We start from the raw sequence: 19,712 nt of genomic DNA, 5'->3' as shown, positions 1-19,712 counted from the left end.
TCATGTTGAGCTCAATATCATACCATCAGTAACTCCGCCATACTATTTTCATTTTTCTCACCCCCATCTAAACGCAGACTAACAGTAGCTGAGAGAAACAGTGTAAACTACTGCTTAAAATTCTCTCACCAAACTGGGGGAGAGTCAATGTGATTGCCATGTCTTTGCTGGAAGTCATTCTCTCTCTGGATACTGCCAAACCAACCCAACCAGGGGTGACTCATTCAGGGGAGCCTCATAAAGTACTTCTGAAAGTCTTGGTTTTTGCCTTTGGAATGCACTGCATTACACCAAGAGTTTGTGATGCTCCAGCACGGGGGAAGAGGACATTCCTGACTTTTCCTTACAAGGAAATTCCCAGTCTGCACACTACAGTATTAAAGATACGCTCAATTTATTCCTCAATACCCAAGAAAAGCATTGGACATTCATTCCTTTGGCAAATGGTATTGCCCTTCCATTTTGATTATGCTTCTGAGACAATATTTTTTGCTTGCATAGGAAAACAAATGAACAAAGTGCCAATCCCTCACTCTTCCTTGCTTTCCCATTTCTAGTTTTGTGGTAAAGAGATGTATGATGAGCTATAGAGGAAAAAATCCGTGGGACTCCCAGCTAAAATACTGGTGGCACATCACTGGGTAAAAGAGAAATACAAAAATCTAAACAAGGGCAGTAACAAAATGAGTAGAAGAAAAGAAGTATTCCACAGGAGGAAAAAGTAGAAACCAGTAGAATTGCTTTGTGTAGAAAGGATTTGATAGGATTTTATATGACAATTCACGTGAATTAGTGAGTAGGATAAACAAGACCCATTGGTCTCTTGATACATATTAACTAAAACTGAACCCAGTACTTGTAGCATAGCAAACTGTAGAGCTTTGAAATTTTCTACCACCTACGCTGTATTAATGACCTAATGTGAGATTAAATCATGCAAGACTTTCTTAACAGTAACATAGTTTGTGACAACAGCTGGGATAAACATTTAGCGAATACATCATCCCTCACATTAGAGGACTGAAATCAAATGCATTTCCAAGTGGAGTTAGGAAAAAAAGTGATGCAGTAGATTCTGGCATCACTGCCTGCCATGACTGACAGATAACTTCAATTGAAGCCCATACTTCTGGCAACTTTCGACAAAGACACAGGAAAAGACTGCCCTTTGGTCTGACTGACAATCTCTGTGATTCTACATAAGATTACAGAAAAGTCGGGAAAACTTGAAGAAAGTGGAAATTCCTTGGCAATCATTTCATTTAAATCTGTAATATACCAGGAAAGGCAAAAGAACCCCATGGTACTTAGTTTCAGAAATTCCCTAAATGTGCAAAAGAAGTCAAATTATTGAAAGTTCTACCTACTGAAATTTAAACAACTCTTTAACTGTCCAGGGATGTTTCGCATATGTATGTCTACTAATGCCACCAGAACACCTGAGGTGGAATTTCTTGTTGAGAAATGGCTTCATAAACCAATTGATGTCTACAGTTTCAAAGAAGGGTCCTGCAGGAGTTCCTCTACTGTCACATCTGAAATGAGTTTCTACGTGTTTGTATCTCACCCTGAGTTCAATAATTGAAAGGCAAAAGATTAGTCACAATCACATAGTGAGTATCAAGACCACATTTCAATAGAAACTCTTTGGAAAAGTAAATAGAGATATACTGGGAAAATAAGCTTGAAGATGTATGTTTGTCATATCTTGCTAACCCAAGGTGTGTTCATCTCTAGCCACCAGGATGGACTGATATAAGGCCACGTGTTGCTGAAGAAAAATTGAGCATGTCTCACAGAAGACCTAGATAAATGACTGAATCAGGGAATGTTTCTTTTGCAAAATAATAATATAAATGTTATGGGGCTAACTAATAATACAGTAGGTTTACACTAATTGAATAAATGAATTCCAGACTTTGAGGTAAGAAAATATTTTTTCTCATCTTCCATCTCAATCAGTTAGCACAAGACTCAGTACAAGAGACAAGTCTCATACTTTTTGCTTCCCTCTTTATATAATGTGGGTCTCCTTGTCCAATGTGAGATGCAAAGGACATTCCACATATCAGAAGCTTAATAATGGTGATTTGAACATGATTACAACTCCTAACAAATGCATAATGCAAATTATCTGTGGACAGTTTGACCAAGAAAATAAACATTTTCCACAAATACAAGAACTGATTTAATTTCACTGAAATATGACTAATCCAGGATGCACGTGAAAGCATAGTACCACATGTGTTTCTCAAAATACACAGGCTTTAAGGCTCCCGTACTAAAAAGTGAAACATGCAACTTAATGGGGGAATTAGACAGAAGCCCACCCAGCACAAATCTTCAAACTTTGCCTACGTATGTTTTTCTAATGGAAAATATAGCCTGTCTCAGTGCTTTCAATTATTGAGTCATACCTCCTCTTGTTTAAGAGTACTGACTTTTAAAACTAGACATTTTTTAACTAACAGACCATTGTTATGCCTCTAATCAATCTCTCCTTTGTGCACTCAGTAGGTCTACTCTGAATCTAGCGATTAACTCACAAAATCAGCATAGTTCAAAGATTATTCTTCCCAAAACTGTAGTGGGCAGTTTCTTCTCTTGCATATTTTGTTTAAAACATCAAGCTGCCTGTACATCCTAGAAGAATTTGAGCACAGGATTTAAGCTAAGATCTTAAGCATTCTGAAAGAACACATCAGTCTGCTGAATATGATATCCAGAAAAATGCAAGTTCTCATTTCAAAGGCAATACACACACATGCACATACAAATACATATATAAAAATCTATATGGCATATTTTCTGAGCAGGCCTAGACTCCTTGTGAAGTTGTTTTTCAGTATAGCAAATTAGAAAAACATGCCCGGAATTAAAGGTTACTTAATCGGGTTGAAGCACTAACTTCAATTCCAGCAACTCCCTCCCACTATGCTACATCTGATAATGTACCCAAGTCCAAACAGAAAAATAGTTCAAAAAGATGTTTGGTCCTTGAATGTAAAATGACACTTAGCTTACACAATTAGCCAGGTAATACATATCCTTCCAAGAAAAACAATTTTTACCGCAGAATAATCTGCATTTTACTAATCTCTGATTGTTAAGTTTTACTTGCTGAAACTTTTCCATATGGCTTTCTGAACGCCACTGTCCTGTATTTAATTACCACAAAAGGATATTAATAAAGAAGTTGGAAATTTGGCCCAAGTTCTGTTCCACAATTTGGACAGTTTGATGGAGAGAGAGCCAATGTCAATTGACATTTCTGTCAATATGAGACTGTGCCACTTCACACAGAAAAGCAGTGGGAAAAGAAGAGTAAATAGACCTATGGAAATAAAACATCCAGCTATTTTTGAATTGCTCATAGACTTTCCAAAACACCATGGTCATAAAGTAGCATTGAGTGAAGTGAAATACTGGTTAGCTAGCATAAGGGACCGTCAAATGGGAATTGGTGGAGTAATCCTTGTAATCAAGAAAGTTTTTATCAAGCTGCTAGACGCATGCCCAGAAATGCACAGCGTACTTAAGAATTTGAAAGGCAGAACATGATACTGAACACAGCCAAGGCAAGGGTAGGCAGCAAAGGATGCGAGGAAGCTAACGTGGGTGGGAAAGCATATGTTGCTGTTTGGATGAGGAAGTGGTACACCACAGTTACTTCATAAGTGCAAGGGCTTTATAAACTAAATCTCTTAGGAACTGTTTTAAATAGACCAAGAATGACACACAGTCCCTGACAAGCTTGCAGTATTGTTCAAGAAGGCTGGATTCCTTCTCAAAACATTGGACTGCTGCTTGTACTTTTTCCAAAAACGCTTATTTTTAACCTCAACTTCTTCATATAAACACTGAGCAGATGCACCATGTAGTAAACTCTGTTTTGTCTACCATGAAATTAATGGCTTCCTCTGTCTTACCTGACAATGGAAAACATATTCTGGTGTGGTTTTCTTGAACTTCATGTTCCATACCAGGGCTACCCCATCAGGCTCATGTGGAGCATCTTCGTTATTGTTATAAGATGCAACCATCAACTCAGGGTACTAGGAAAAAAAAAAAAAAAAAGGAGAGAGAGAGAATGAAATAAACTGGATGATGAAGAAGGCATGTGAAATCAGACGAGAGAGAAATAATCTCACTCTACATATGGAATATCTGGTTTTAATTATAATACATGCTAGTTCAACCACAGTATTTAGCTGCATTTTAGTTTCAAATTTTACTTGTCCCTGATGTCCTTAAAGCCCCTGCTCCTTGCTCTGTATCGGTTATTCTCACATATCACAAAGGCAATGTTATTTTCTGCATATAATTCTCAGAAAAGACAACTTACAGGATATTCATAAAGGGAAGTAAAGCAAGGAATACAGTTAAAAGGAAAAATCTGAGTTTGAGCAATTGTAATGTATTTGCTTAACCATTTCTTCAAACCATCGTCTTAATTGATTTTGATGGTAAAATCAGTGTGAGAATATCACTTATTCTGAAACTCACAATTCCTCAGCATCTCAGAAAACTATTCCTTCTAATTTCAGTATGCACTCTTCCTATTCACTTATACATAGAAATAACTTGAAAGCTCTTTCAGATGATTCAAATAGCAAACAAATTTTGCTCACTTTTGCAAGATGGTGAGGTCACCTGCTGAAGCTCAGGGTGACATCCAATTCCATTGACTCAGTAAGACTATTCCAATGAGCACTCTGAAATAGACTCATATTTTCTAGCGCATGCATTCTCCACTGATGTATATAAGTAGATATGCACCACACACATATGTATTTGCCCTGTATGTGTATATATATATATATATATATATATATATATGCATAGCTATACATAATATCATATATTTCCTGTATTTCTGACACCCAGCGACTCTGTAACCCCTGCCCTTCCCTCTAAATAGTCCAGGTAGGGTAATGGACCTTATGGCACATCTGGAGAAGAACACACAGATTCTGGCAGACCAATGATCTAGCAGCCCCAGTTTGTTGGACCCACATCCTCCTCTTGTAAACTAGGAATGCTTTTCCTCAAAATTTCCCAATGAGAACTGCAAGTCATTGTCACTGTCTTTCCCAGGTAAGTTCCTGCCAAACCATTCACCACTTCATAGGGGAAGAGCACAGCTGGTAGATGTAAAGGAAGCGGGACAAAGGAACTGCCAGCGATGCTGCTGGGAGCTATGAATTCGATCCACACTAGGCATTTTAAAAATTACACTCTTTTCTATCATTACTAGTGTGGCTTGATGCCCTCTGATCTCAAAATCCATTTGGAAGAAATAATGCATACAGCTGTAACTTTTGTGAACAGCAACTCTTCTTTCCCACTTTGGGTACATTTCCATGGATAATACATCATGGAGCTGATGATCGTTCTATTCAAACTATCATTTCATGTAAGAGATCTGAGTCAGATCCTGGAACCATGGGTGGAAGAACCAACAATGGCGTGTGGCTACCACAGCTGCGCCTTCCCCTTTTTGGAAGAAGGTGGCTCTGATGGGGGGGCATCTATGTTCCACTAGAGCCTGGCTGGTGGCACTGCTTGTAAGGGCACCCAAACCTCTTCTGTGAGACTTACAACATGCACCAGAGCAACTACCTCTTCTTCCTCCTCCAGAACTCAGACATCCAAAGGTAGTTTGATCCCACACAGCCTCTAGGGACACAGCTGCACCAGCCTGCCTTCCTTTGCTCAAATGCCTTCTGAGATCTCTCTTTTCTCTCTCATGACAGATTATAACCACTGCTGAAGAGTGAGTTTAGCTTTTCCTTTGAACCTTCTCTCCCATAGTGGCCCTGGAGGGGTTTGGCCTCTTCTCCCAGGCAATGGACAGGACCTGGGGAAATGGCCGCAAGTTGTATCAGAGGAGGTTTAGATTAGACACGAGGAAAAACTTTTTCTCTCAAAGAGTGGTCAGGCACTGGAATGGCCTACCCAGAGAAGTCGCTGAGTCACCATCCCTGGAAGTGTTCAAGAGGTGTCTGGACAAGGAGCTGCGAGATATGGTTTAGTAGCTTGTGGTAGCGGTGGTAATGAGAAGACGGTTGGACTAGATGATCTTATACGTCTTTTCCAACCTTGTGATTCTATGATTCTATGGTCCAAAGAAGCAGCACATGCAGAAGGCTTTTGCCAGCATGTCTCATTTTTACCGAGCAGGTCAGATCCCATTTGGGCCAGTGGATGAGCCCATGTTATTGAAGGGGCAGTTACCTCAGCAGGCAGAATCGCCAAGCTCTTCACCAGTAGGAGACAGGACATGAACAGTCACGGGTACCAGTATGTGGTTTGTTCATGCTTCTGGAGAGTTTAGTGAGCATATTCTGGTTGACAGTGCATCTGGCCATAAACAAACACCAACTCAAGCCTTGTTGGTCTATACGTAGATTTTGCAATCAAAGTTTATGCAACAGTCTGGAAATACAGTTTCAGGTTTGCACAGACGCCAGAGTCATATCTAGGTGAACAGTGCCAAGAAGAGGCTTTCTGATTCTGCAAGAATAGAGCCAAGTGCACCACCATAAATCCATCGGACTGTTCCATCAACTTGCATTTACAGCTGTTCAGTCCTCACTGGGCATCCGTCTGTCCCAGGAAATTCCCCCATGGAAATGCTGCAGTGTGAAAAAGCATTCAGGGCTGCAGCCTGAGAGTCAAAAGGACACAGCAACAACCCTGCGGCTGTAGCTTTCCTAGCTTCAGGCAAGTTGTTACCTTCTCACAGACAAAGCAAGGTGATCCCATGCTCTGTTTACAGTCACTCTTCTGGGCTTTTCCCTCAGTTCTTTGATGAAGGATTGAGTCAATCTTCCCTTTGCTCCAAAGAAAATCAAGGAGCTGGTGGTATGAATGATCACATGTTTGGGATCGTATTTTACATGTGACTAGGAACAGAACAACTTATTTCATCAATGCATCAAGTCCCTTTGTTTGATTAAGCTTTTATTCACCCCCAGGATGTTTTGCAGCAACACTTCTATGACAGAACATTGAGCAACGTATTCTGCAGTTCCCATGACTATTTGAGCTGCCTTTTGGCACACTGGACACCACCATGGCCTGCAGTGTGTGTGAGAAGCAGAGCTAATGGTCAGGTGAAAGGTCTCCAGCTGACTCCAGCCCCAGCCACAATGTACACCTCGGGGCAAGTCGGCTCCACAAACAGCATGGAGGAGCCTCGGCACACAGAAGCCCAGAAGCACAGAAGTAGGGTGACAGGGAGCTGAGCATTAGGAGTTAACGTAGGGGAAGGCAGGGAGGGGCCACCCTGGAACAAAGAGGTGGGAAGCAGAACATGTCTGTGCGCCCCAGGGGCTGAGCAATTACATTTGGCAGTGCTCTTCTGAGGCGGCTTTTTTTCTTGCTACCCTGGGAATACAGTCAGAGCTGCCTGTTAGGAAAATATCAGATAAGAATTCCATGTAATTTCCAGCCCCTGAACAAGTGAACAACCTAAGATAAGTGTTTCCTCAGGCTTATATTTGATTTCTGTGGAAATCCATATGTGCTTATAGGCCACCCACATCACACCAGTGCGTATCTGCTCTTAAACTGACATTTTGTACAATAGTAATGGGATAAATCCTTCATTTTGCCCACAGGGCATGAGGTGGGTGCAAGCAGCCTTTGCACACACGGAGCAGGTTGCAGTGGGCTGCTGTGAGCACAACCTCAGCCCCAGTCAGGCCTGCATGGCCTTTGTGCAGCATGTGCCACCCTCCTGGAGAAGCACCCAGAGTGATGGAAGCAGCCCTGTGGCCATTTTGAGGGGAAGGCAATAGGGTTGGATACAAGAACCACCGTGCCCTGTGCTACTTATCCTCTCCCTAAGTAAAAACACACCACAGGAACAACCCTATGTCCTCCTGGAGCAATTTCATTATATCTGTACCATGGACCCTGAAGCAGACTCCCTGGTTCCCTCCCCAAGAAAAACAGCTCCTTTTCTCCACTCCAGGCTGACGCTTAGGGTCAGGCTAAAAGGAGCTGAAGCATAGAGGATGAGGGCAGCTGGAGTGAAACTAGGACCAAAAAATTTGACAGGACCTGTGATGATGTGTGCATACTAATCCCAACTCTCCAACAGAGTAACTAATTAACCTGGTTTCTTTGCCCTGCTGATGCGGCTGTATTGGTTTGGGGAAGCTGAAGCAGCTCTCCAGTCAGTTTTAGTTTGCAATATGACAGCGCTTTGTGGTGCACATATCTTGGATATCTTCCAGGCACATTACTTTAGCATGTGCCCTGGCAGCTGCAGTCTCCTCCTTCATAACTTGAAGAGAGGATCCAACATTTTCAGAAAGACCTCTTTTTGATCTTTTCAAATTGCTCAGACACTTTTACACTTTGAGTTTTAGTACATTAAAAAAATCAAAATCAAAAATAACAAAAAAAAATTGTATTCTTGTTTTCAATTTAATATATAGAATCTGTGATTCTATATTATTATTTATAACTGCTCATTAAAATGAAATGTTAATTATTTTGTTATTTTTCATTAATATAATTTTAATGCTTTTGTCCTAAAAGGAATTTCATGTGATGAAGGACTAGAGAGGGCAGAAAAAAAGGGGAGTAGGTAGGTTTTTACCTATAGTTTTAATACAAAATCCTGACTTTGAAGATTAAGCAGCATATATAGGAAAAAAAAAAAAAGAAGACAAATTCACTGGTGTCTGCTAATCTTCATTATGGAGAAACACACATTTACTCATTCTGTAAAAATGATGCTGGCCATATTTTTTTAGGGAGAAGTTGGAAGTCATACAGAAGCATATCTTCCAGCTTCACATCTTACCTGCAGAGACCAATCCATACAGGTGACAACACGATGCTTTGACCAGTGCTCATCGTAGAACTGACGGTTAAAAGAAAGGTTGGCTCCTGCTTGAACATCTCTGTGAATTCAAACAAAGTGACACTTTTTGAAGTAACAGAGTTCAAATGCTCTTAAAATCAGTGCAGAAGTTTCCAACTACTTTTTCTCAGACCTTTGGAACAGTTTGCCACCTTGAGTTAATTGCTTTTACCAACAGTCCTGAAGGAGTAATGACTTTGCACTATGGAACAAATTTTATACATATTTCACCCAACCAGATTTCTTAATTTCCACTGCCTTCCTGCCTTCTTTAGTTGGCTCTTTTGGGACACCTCTACCACCTTTGTCTCCCAGGACGAAGTCTGACCCTGGCATTCAGCATCTCCTTTTCTGAACCTTCATGTCCAAGCTACAACCAAATCTCTCTTCTTTTTGACTCCCAAAATCTTCAAGTTACAGTATCTTCTCCCAGTCATGGAGATGGCAGATGCCTTCTGGCGCCACTGTGACTGGCTGAAGCTCAGTGCTGGTGCACCACTGCCACACCACTGCATTCAGTTGTCATGGGGTGATGCTCTGGAGCAGCCTCCTATAACTTCAGCACAGCACATCTCCTGATTTGCCAGGAGGCTTCAGTGGATACACAGCTGCTGAAACCCAAATACTTCCTGTCACATTAGCAAGTGTTGCTTTTTGCACTCCTCATCCACTGCTGAACCTGCAGTGTGTCACCTTCTGTCGTACGTGTTTAGATTGCAGACACTTTGGGAGACTGTGATTTTCAGCCACACAGTGCACAGCACAGTGTAATCTGTTACTGAGGCAGCAGTATCTGCAGAAATACCAGGATTAAAGCATACAGATGTACGCCTCTTAAAGTACTCATGCAGATCTACATATCTGTCTGTACATTTCTATGTTTCAATTATTATTCAATGATTCTCTCATCCAAAAACTGAAAAAGACCAACAATAATCTGGGTGATACTTTAAAGGGGAAAAAAAAACAAAAACAGCAACAAAGTATGGAACTCTTTTACAAAATAATTTAGACTAATAAACTCACCCAAGACTTCAAGGGGAGGTTTTAACCCTTTCTTAACTATATAAATATTTAGTTTAGTTTCAAAATCAATGCTTCCTGGAATTAGTATTCTTTATATAAGCTTATTATACAAAAGTAAGCAAAACCAAAACTGACCCATCTTTCTCTTCTACGTCTCTGCCACTGTAGTCAAAGAATATGTCTGAATCTTCAGCCAAAGCTCGCTCAATTACACGTATTGTCCGGTCAAAAAATATCAGGAATTCTTCTGAATGGAGAACTTGCTGTTTTTCTTCTTCTGTCAATTCTCTGGGAGGAGCTTGGGAAATTAAAAGATGCAGTTAAAAGTATGACATTTCACTCCTTTCCAAATGAATCAACATCTTCACTGAGTTTCTTCAGACATGAAAGCTTGCTGTAGCACCATCAGGGCAAAAATCAAAGCTCTACTCTTAAAATCATGACTACAAATTTTTTAGTAGATCTTAACATACTCCTGTGTGTTACCAGAAAGTAGCACTTGCATAGAAGAGATCCTATATCTTACATATTTATTATTCTGAAATGGAAAATACTTAAAGCCTCAGATAAAATAAACACAGTGTTCCTATTTCAGGAAATTGCTCTGACTGACATTTAGGCAATACCTAGCTTGAAAAAGCAGAACACTTATGTAACAGGGGATCTGTCAGAGGAGCCAAAGATAAAATCATCTGCTCAATTTATAGTACAGTTCTTTGTATTAAAAGGGCTCTCATAATCTCTCCCTTCCCTTCTTCCAATTTCTTCTTCGTATCACTGATAAATTTTGTCTTCGGGCTTTTGTGAAGCAATGAAGTAAATAACTGAAGACGCTCTCTGAGGCAGCAAAATCTAAAGTGACCGACCAAACTCCATTTTCTCTCAGGCATATTAATTCCTTGCAAGGCAATCCTAAGAGCCAGAACAACAAATACACTGTGCCTTGGCCAGGGCTGCCTGGGACAGGTGGGAGTCGTCTCAGGCAGGACAGCCCAGCCCGGTCCCTGCAACATGGAGCTGCTCCTTTCCTTTTGACAAAGGGACCAACTCTTTCATTTCCGAAGGGTATTCCCAGCACGACCCTTCATCTGAAAATTTCAGGAAGCACCAGTTTCACTTCTCCGTCATTTAATGACCTGTTGGTAAATTACAGTTAAAACGTGAGCATTTGAGGAAAGAAAGTTGGATGCTGTTATTGCTGCGGTGCAAAATTCTGTTCTCAATTACACCAGCAGGGTCATAGTGATAATATAGCAAAGTTTTGTGTCAGTTATGCCTTTGCCAGCATGTGATTTTAAACAAGCATTTTAGTCGTATTTCAGAATCACTTATATTTCAAAAAATGCCATTAGCATCTGTACAGTTACACCAAACCAGCTTTGCAACTGTGTCAAATTCCCAGCTTGGAAAGCTCTGTTGGCACCATAAGAGTTATGCTAACAGAGAACACTGTTCCAAATTCATGATTATGGACACAAGCAGACAGCTTTACTGTAGAGTTACGGAAAGGGATGTAGCCCTTGCTCACCATCCCATGCCCCGTGGCTCATGCTGGGTTTTTTGCTGACAGCTGTCCAAAGAGGCATTTGCAGGTGTTTGCCTGGATACAACTCCACCGCCAGCCCCTGGGGCAAGGATGGATCTTGCACAGAAGGCAGGGGAAACACCATGGCCAGCAGTTGTGCAGTGCTCAGCTTCCCAATTTGCAAAGTATTTGCTTCTAGAGCACTCTCTGTGCTCAGGAGAGGCTGTTATCATCACAATTAGGTTTGCCTAACCTACTCAAAACTTTCGCTCTAAAAGACAAAATCTCAGTCTAAATATAGAGGGAAAGAAAAATGTGAAAGGTAGAGAAGCAATTTCGCACTCAAGAGATGAAGCAGCTAAGAAGTTAAAACTTGAGCCCTGATGGTCTCCTATGGCCTCGGCCCTCTGCCTCCTGCCACCAAGTTTGTGGTCCCTGCAGCGCTCCACACATCCAGGGACAATCTCTGTTCCTCGCACAGTTCCCCTGCACAGCAGAGCAACTATTACCAAGGCGGGAGCACAATTTGCCTCTAAGTGCTTTAGACAGAAGCAATGCATGTGAAAAAAGAGAATGACTAGCAAAAAGTACAGGTTGACCTATTGCAGCATCCACTACCAAATTGTAATTGGCACTAAGGGAACTTATCTGGCAAGGAAGCCTGTAATGAGGCAATATCCCACTGTCACCACTAAAGCATCGCTTTCCGAGAATCAAAGGCAACAAGCATGACAGTGCAGCAAAACGGCATAAAAGGGGAGCAAATAACTGCAAATGCAACTAGAAAACTCATTTTAAACTGCTCCAAGTGCTGAAGATTATTCGCTAAATCAAATAGTCTGTACAGGTTGGAGATATAAATTTATTATTTGGTCATTTGCCCACCTGCACTGACAAAGAAAATACAACAAAAGATCAATAGAAAGGAGATAAGCAAAAACTAAACAGCCTGGGAGCTGTGGGGTGTTCACAAGCAATGGAGACACAAATGATTGCAGTTCTACCTCAGCAAAATCTCCCTTGCAGTTAGCAGCGATCTGTGGGAGGCCAGCAGTCTATTTATTAAACCCTCTTCAGCATCAGAAACACCTTGGCTAAAGTTTGTAGGGCATAAATCAGCTTACCTCATCCACCCAACTGACACACCAGATGCCCCCTGGCAATATTAAGCTTCATATTTTAACCTTATTTTCTTCTTTCACTCGTCTGCCTCTGAAGTTTTATTTGAGGCAATCTCTCCTTGCAAAATGTTAACATCTTTACTTTTTCCACTATAAAACATTTCTGAACTACCGTGAATACATGGAGTAGACGCAAACAAACAAACAAACAAACAAAACCCCAAAAACAAAAAAAAGACTACCATGCAAGCTTGTTCTCTCAAATATGAAGATTTTCTAAAGATTTTCTAACCATTTATCTTACAGAGCTGCTTCCATTTTCTCCTTGTTCCTGTCTGTCCATTACCCTGAATAAAATAAAAAGAATCTATGTAATTTTCTGCAATTTCTCTTCCTATCTGGAGGCTTTTGGTTACTTTGATCTCAGCTTTCATGAGACACAGACTCTCTTCAAGGAAAACTATGAGAAACATAAGTAGCTGATCAAAGTATTTCTTGTTTTGTTACAGAGACTTATGTGATATGACAGCATCTCCTGAAATTCTAGGGAAGAACTCAGCATTTTCCATCAAGTATCTTTACTACCTGGAGTTAAAACCAAACATACCTCATCTAACCCTCCATGTCTAACAAAGCCCAACACGACGCTTTGCTTCCCAGTGCTGGAAGTTACATGCTCACTGCCTGACGAACAATGAATGCTACCAAAAAGGAAGCCCCCCTCTTGGAAAAAAAGCTGATACAAAAGCATTTCCCTACATTGCTAGGAACTAAGCTAAAAAATGCTCCACTCTCGTACTTATCTGACAGTAGCAGGACAGTGGTAAATAAAGAGTTGTGATAACAGTGCAGGATCAAATTCACAAGTATTTATAAACACAGTTTGAGTCTTGTGAGGGAACCAAGAAGATATTTAAAAACCAGAGAAAGATCCATATTTAAATAAGTTCAATAGTAGAATATTCTTCTGCAATGTAAGCAATTGTGAAATCCTGGCAAAATAAGTGAAATCCATTAGAAGCAAAAAAGAAAATAAGACTAGCAAGCGTAAAGGAATGAAAGAAAGGGTGAACTAATAAAAACAGTACAGCAGGAAGCAGCCTCATTATGAGAACAGAGATATAACAAGAGACAGAAGGAGATTAGCAAAACTCTTTTACAAGCTGCGTTATTTCTTTCAGTGCACATTTAAATCCATGTAGACTTCAGATGTGCTGACTACTGAGCGCAGCAGAAATGTAAGGTGTGAGAACCGTGAGATGCTGAGCAGCTCTCTGTAGCTCTTGGTCTTGGTCTCTGTATCCTTGCAAGCCTCCTGTTTTTCTGGTGTCTCACTTTTATGTTAGACTTGATATATGCCATGTCCAAGTTTGATGGATGCCATGTGCGTGTTATATTAGGTTCAAAACACAAGACCCTGCACAGTGCGATTGCTGAATGGGAGATTTTGAGGCGCATTTTGGAATTTTTCAGTGCTGGGAAGCAGTGTCTGGAGCCTTGAATTCAGAGCTCTGCTGGGCAAGGCTGCTCCCACTGCAGGGACTTGAGGGTCTGTGTCCTTGAGCGCACCCTGTGTCCTTGAGCTGAGCTGCCAGGAAAGACGGATGCCCCCGCCCTAGCTGTGGGATTGATGCCAGAGAAACTGTGGAATTGCAGGCTCTTATACACACCAGTAAGACTGCAGGACCAAGCCACCAGCCTGTCCTGCCTCCCTCCTTCTGATGCTGGGTCTGGTGAGAGCTGGACTGTCTCCCCACCTGCACCATGAGAACACCACAGATACACGGTCCTGTGCCCATGTCCAGGGAGGGCACAGTGGGTCTTTGAAGCTGCAGATCCCAGCTTCCCCCTTCACAGCCTTTCATGCCGGTTTCTGTGGATATATCCAGGGCTTCAGATAAATGCAGGTTGAGGCCCACTTTCAAGACCCAGCCCGTCCTGCTGTTCATGTGGTTTCTCCTGACACAAAGAGGCGCCTGAGGTGGAGCTCCGGAGCTCTCTGGTGGTGGAAAGCCCCATCCCACCCGATGCCACAATTTGGGACCAGGCTCTTGTTTATGTGGTCAGGAGAGGCTGGGAACAGGCAAGGCCCAGCCCAGTTCCCCAGCAGGTATCCCACACTTGGCTCTTCCCAGCACAGCGTGAGACATGGGTGACAGCCGGCAGTCATGTGGAAGAAACATGGTGGGGTCTTCAGGCTTCATACGCTTTCAGCAGCTCAGCAGTCAGGTCCCCACCTCCTACCCCCACCCTGTGGGTCTACTGCTCTGCCCTCCTTCCCCAGAGTAATGGAGGTGTCATGCTAGATGGGCAGGTGTCTCGTGTTCCTTGCAGCGACACTGGGACATGTCCAGCGCTGGGCTCTGCCCTGCTCAGGGGTCTGCTGCACTGTCCCACCAACCCTGCAGAGCAACTCTGGGGAGTGCGGGGGAAAGATGAGGAAATTAACTGTGTAATAAATCTCTGTAGAATTAAATTGAACTACCTATAAGCCACAGAGAGAAAAAAAAAATAATCACATTTCCTCTTAAAATATACCATTATAGAAATAGAGCATTCCTGTCCCATTGGCTGGGGGAAAGGGACTGGATCCAATCATTATTTTTCATACCGACCTATTTTTGAGTTATGTTCATGAAAGAATTGTCTGCTTCTCTCTCCGAACACTTCCCTCTCCCTTGCTTTTTTTTTTTTTGTTTTTACACTCCTATAACTCAAAAAAGGCCATGCTGATTTTTTTAATCTGTTAAAAATGTGCTCCCTGAGCTGAAACCAAATTTCAGCCCAGAGCAAATTTTTACGGCTGGGTTATAAATCCCTGAAAAACAGGATTCATAATGGAAGTGCTGACACAGCCTTAACTACTATATAGCAGTGTGAATGGCGCCACTATAATATCTATTAGAGATTCTTTAAAAAGTTTGCAAAATATTGTCTTGCCTTGCAGAGGAAAAGAAGCCAGAGTACTTAATGCCAACATAAACATGCTTTTAACCCATTATGTGCTAATTTGCAGAAAAGCTATTAATTCTGAGTAGGCGCACAGAGTGCACTACCGACAGGAAATGTTCTTAACTCCTGTTTGACTTGTAACATGGTTTTAATCACTTCCATGAAACACAAACGATGGCTTCAAACTCTGAATGTTGCTCAGAACATGAGAAGGGTGATTACAACAGAGAGGAAAACAGGAATTTGTTGGCAAAAGGGCTGAAGCCAAAAGGGAAAGAGCTACACCAAACAATAAAAATGGGACTCCGCTCGCTGTCGACTGGGGATGATTGCTTCATTTGACTCACAGCATTTAATGCTAGCCATCAACATGCCACTATTTAATCTCTGTCATGACACATACTGCGGGTCAAGTTCACTTTCTATCAGGCAATGAACATCTTTTCTTCTTCCTTGAACTCAGTCAATTGTTAGCACCTCACAGAGCTGGTTCTGCTACACAAGCTGTGCCTTGTTTTTGCGTTCTGTAGTTTGTGTATGAGGGACTGGTGTTGAACTAATTCTGCTCAGCTATCGTTTCCATGGTCTGCTAGGTAGGGAAGGGAAGCATGTCCCCAAGTCTGAAAGAAATAGAAGATGTTGGATGTAGTGCTTGGTCAGCAAAGTTCACAAAAAGACTTGCTTGAAAGTCCAGCAAAAAGTAGAACAAATCAATTCTGCAGTGTATTTAGATTCTTTCTTCTTTTCTTCATACAGGAATTTGTGCTTTTTCTCCAGCTAGCATTATTATTATGTGGAAATAGATGGGGATGGGATCAGTTGTTAGCTGAATCCTATAGGGCCATTCAGCAACAAAGGACAGTGCATAACTGCAGTGATATAAGCTTTTATGGCTTCCTGTTGTCATTAGGAAAAGAGATACTGTGCTAGGCCACTGATTGCTTGAACTCATGTGTAAGTTTACCCCACAGTTTTAGGAGGAAAGATAATTTTTTGAAAATTTTTTCTCTTCTGCTCTGCCTCTTGTTCGTATCTCTGCAGACTCTTCTGTGACTCCTGTCTCTGCTCTCACTGCTGCTTTCTTCTGCCCATGCCAGTGGTACCTGGGGGCAGTGAGTGAAGCAGAAGGATGTGAAGGGGAAGGAGTGAGGTCCCCCCTTCCCTTTTCCCCAAGAACCAAACGAACAATGGGGTCTGTAGGATTTAGGAGCAGATGATTTCCATGATGCTCTTAAGACAGAAGAAAGATTAATTCATAATCAAATCAGTATGGTTAGTTCTGCAACTTACTCCAGTGTATGCGGACAGTAAAAGGCAGTCACTATACACCAGATTCTGTTTTTTCTGACATTGACATTAGTCATGTAGACACCCACTGCTTATTCACAGTCACAGTCAGTGATTTCATGGGCTTCTGTGTAAACTAACTCCACATTTTTTCTATAATGAGTCCGTCTTGTGAAAAACAAAACCAAGGTCACAGAATCATCCTGCTATGATCACTACAGCATGAAGTGACTTAGGCTCTACCTGAGGAAGTAAGTTACCTTTCAATAAGGTGTAGTGTACAGTACAATGAGCAAACCTGGCAATAAAAAGCTAAGAAATGTTGAACAAGAAACTAATTTCCTCTCATAGTGAATTTGCTGGTATTTCTGCCCTTTTCCCAAATTCCATGCGAAACAGTCAATACTCTAGCAAATTCCCAGATGTGGAAGACCAAAGAAACTTCACATCCTTCTCCTAGAATGGGTCAAAGTAAATGGGAGGCACCAAGAGCATCTAGTGTGTCCAGTGCTGACATAAACCACTTTGACACAGGCTTGTACAAGAAAGAGTCTGTAACCTGAATTTCTGTCCCTTGTAACAATTGAGAATGTCTCAATCCAAAGACACAGAAGACCTGGGACTGCCTGGCTTCAGTTTTGGCCTTAAGTTCCCTGGGGAAAGCTCCCACAGAATGTTTTGACAGTCTACATTTTCCATTGAAATGGCATTCTGCTGGAAGATGCCTGGCCCCACCAGGTTTAATTTTGCCCCTCTCAAGGAGACAGACAGTTATGGGCTCTAAGTACCTTTGAAGATCAACCAGCTCTCTGGAGCTGCTGGAATGCCCGGCATTCACATTTTAAATCTTTCACTTAAGTAGGCTGCTTAAACCAGAGGACAAGTAAGCACCAGTCCTGGAATCCAAAAATCTCTGGCTTCCAAATTATGAGGACATGTTGCTTCTTCTGAACAGCAGAAATCTTATGCTGGGTCACTGGGATACAGTTTTTTGCTTTTATACCATTAATGAAGCCCTGAATCAAAAGAACTTGTGACCATTTCATTCTTGCATTGTTCCCTGTAACAGAAGTACCTGTGGAATAACTACGTGCTGGATCAAGTCCTTTAAAAATACAACAAAATTATTTTTGTTTGTTAAAGTACCTTCTTTTGTTTCCTGCTTCTGGTCTTGATTTTCCGTCTCTAAGTCATCCTGTGCTTTTGGTTCCACCATTTCTTCATCATCTTCATCCTCTGAAAAAAGCAATGAAAAGAAATTGTGAGATTCTCCACTTTAGGGGAAAGGGACATAATATATCTGTCTTTTTAAAAATCATCATCTATTACTAAATAGTGAAAACATTTACTTTATACTCAAAGTGTCCCTCTCGGAAACAAAGCCCCAGACTGCAAGACAATCTCCTAACACAGGGCACCTGCCACTTGTGCTCCCTCTGGCAACTTCCTATCTCAGATAACATCTGAATATCTCCTTGACCTCGGAGATGACTTCTTGGATGGCATGAGAACAGATGCAAACATGATTCAGCCTGGCAGCCATTCCAAAGTTGGGACACCTGTTATCCAGACACCTCATTTCCAATTCAATTCTCAGCAGATTAATTTATCTTTTGACCTACAGGAAGGGGTTAAATAGAAGTCTGACCTCAGGTCAGATGCCACTAGTAAGCAAATAAGCATGGCACAGTTCTGGAAAGTCATCACCATCAACGAGGGGAACACAGCAACCAAAAGCAGCATTTGGAGCTTAAGAGCCATTCTTGCATTAATATGAATTTAATGAACACTAAAATTTGACACATGTCAGTTAGTACTGCCAGATGTTTTAATGACCTTTCCTGACCTATGCAAATGCCTCTCTCCCTTCTTCTCTCTCCCCACATTCACATGTTCTTGTTTTATTCAGAAGGGCAAACCTTTCCTTTCCTTATGCCTGTCTGAAGTTAGAGCAGTTCTGACTGCCCAAACCAAAACATAATGCAGTAGAGCTGGAAAGACAGACCAAGACCTCCTTACTTCTCTCCAGCTAGAGCAATGCAATACACTCCCCAGAGCTCAGGCCCTGCATTCAGCCCACTCACATCGTCCAGAGGGTACAAACACAGATTCAGTGAACTGCTAACACTGACAATAGAAGTGATACTAAAAGTGGGAGTTACAGTAATTAACAATTAGGCTGTGCAGGGAAGGGTTCTGGAGCAAAGACATACCATCAAGGCACAGTAAGTACTGTTGCACTGGCTGGGTCCACTGTGTGACAGAACAACATTCTCCTGGCCTGAGGCATTCAGCCATTAACAAAATTGTCGTAGGTCCTTTGCGGCTTTCTGAGCAACCCAGTTGTCACCGTATGGCCTATCAGGACATGACCTGCTGCAGGCCCACTCACTGCTCTAACACCAGCACATTAGCAGTGGGTCTGGCGGCAGCAAGGGACATTGTTGTGATGCTCGAGCTGCTTGGCTACCATCACCTTCTCCTGTGCAGGCTGACTATGATCAGCTCCAGCTTCTCACAGAGATGTTACTGCTGACAGGTTGCATTCAGCCAACAGTAACACACAGCTGCATTTTGTTTTCAGTAACCTAATAGGTACCATTCTATTCCCATCACTTTGCCTACCCGGAGACTCCTCCCTGAAGCCTACAGAGTGCTGGCTGCTAGCTGACATCTCAGCTACAGAGCATGACTTAGCCACAAAACCAAGGAAGTGTCTCAGCACGGGCAGTATGCTTTTCCCTTTTAGGAAAATAATGAAATCTTGGTATAAGATCTGCCATCACTCTCCCTACCACTACTGAGGAAAAAATGGAAAGCTCAGAGAAAAGGAGGGAATAGGTACAATTTGCACACACTTTGATGCCTCACTTGGTAATCGCGTTTCCCTAGGTACCCTATCTATTCCTTGAAAGAGTTT

The 19,712-nt window shown here is 41.8% G+C and overlaps 1 protein-coding gene across 1 annotated transcript; it reads right to left on the bottom strand.

Annotated features, from left to right (window-relative positions):
- Nucleotides 1-2,208: 2,208 nt before the first annotated feature.
- Nucleotides 2,209-19,466, bottom strand: LOC109368363 (cytoplasmic dynein 1 intermediate chain 1-like). Its single transcript, XM_019616759.1, has 6 exons — nt 19,418-19,466; nt 17,939-18,028; nt 10,043-10,205; nt 8,822-8,921; nt 3,901-4,055; nt 2,209-2,281 (listed from the first exon to the last, which is right to left on the bottom strand). Exons 1-6 carry the CDS (start codon nt 19,464-19,466, stop codon nt 2,209-2,211), a joined length of 630 nt encoding a protein of 209 aa, XP_019472304.1.
- Nucleotides 19,467-19,712: the final 246 nt, after the last annotated feature.

Source organism: Meleagris gallopavo, chromosome 6 (assembly GCF_000146605.3).
Source record: "Meleagris gallopavo isolate NT-WF06-2002-E0010 breed Aviagen turkey brand Nicholas breeding stock chromosome 6, Turkey_5.1, whole genome shotgun sequence".
In the NCBI taxonomy this organism is placed as follows: domain Eukaryota; kingdom Metazoa; phylum Chordata; class Aves; order Galliformes; family Phasianidae; genus Meleagris; species Meleagris gallopavo.
The sequence above is the reverse complement of the archived record's forward strand: the minus strand, read 5'-3'. Positions and strand labels throughout refer to the sequence as shown.

Coding starts and splice junctions, on each gene's coding strand:
- LOC109368363 (XM_019616759.1), bottom strand. CDS start 19,466: ATGTCAGCTAGCAGCCAGCACTCTGTAGGCTTCAGGGAGGAGTCTCCG. Junction 10,206..17,938: donor GAAGCAGGAAACAAAAGAAG/GTACTTTAACAA, acceptor TAATTTCCCAAG/CTCCTCCCAGAGAATTGACA. Junction 2,282..3,900: donor AGGAAGCCATTAATTTCATG/GTAGACAAAACA, acceptor TTCACTTTTTAG/TACGGGAGCCTTAAAGCCTG.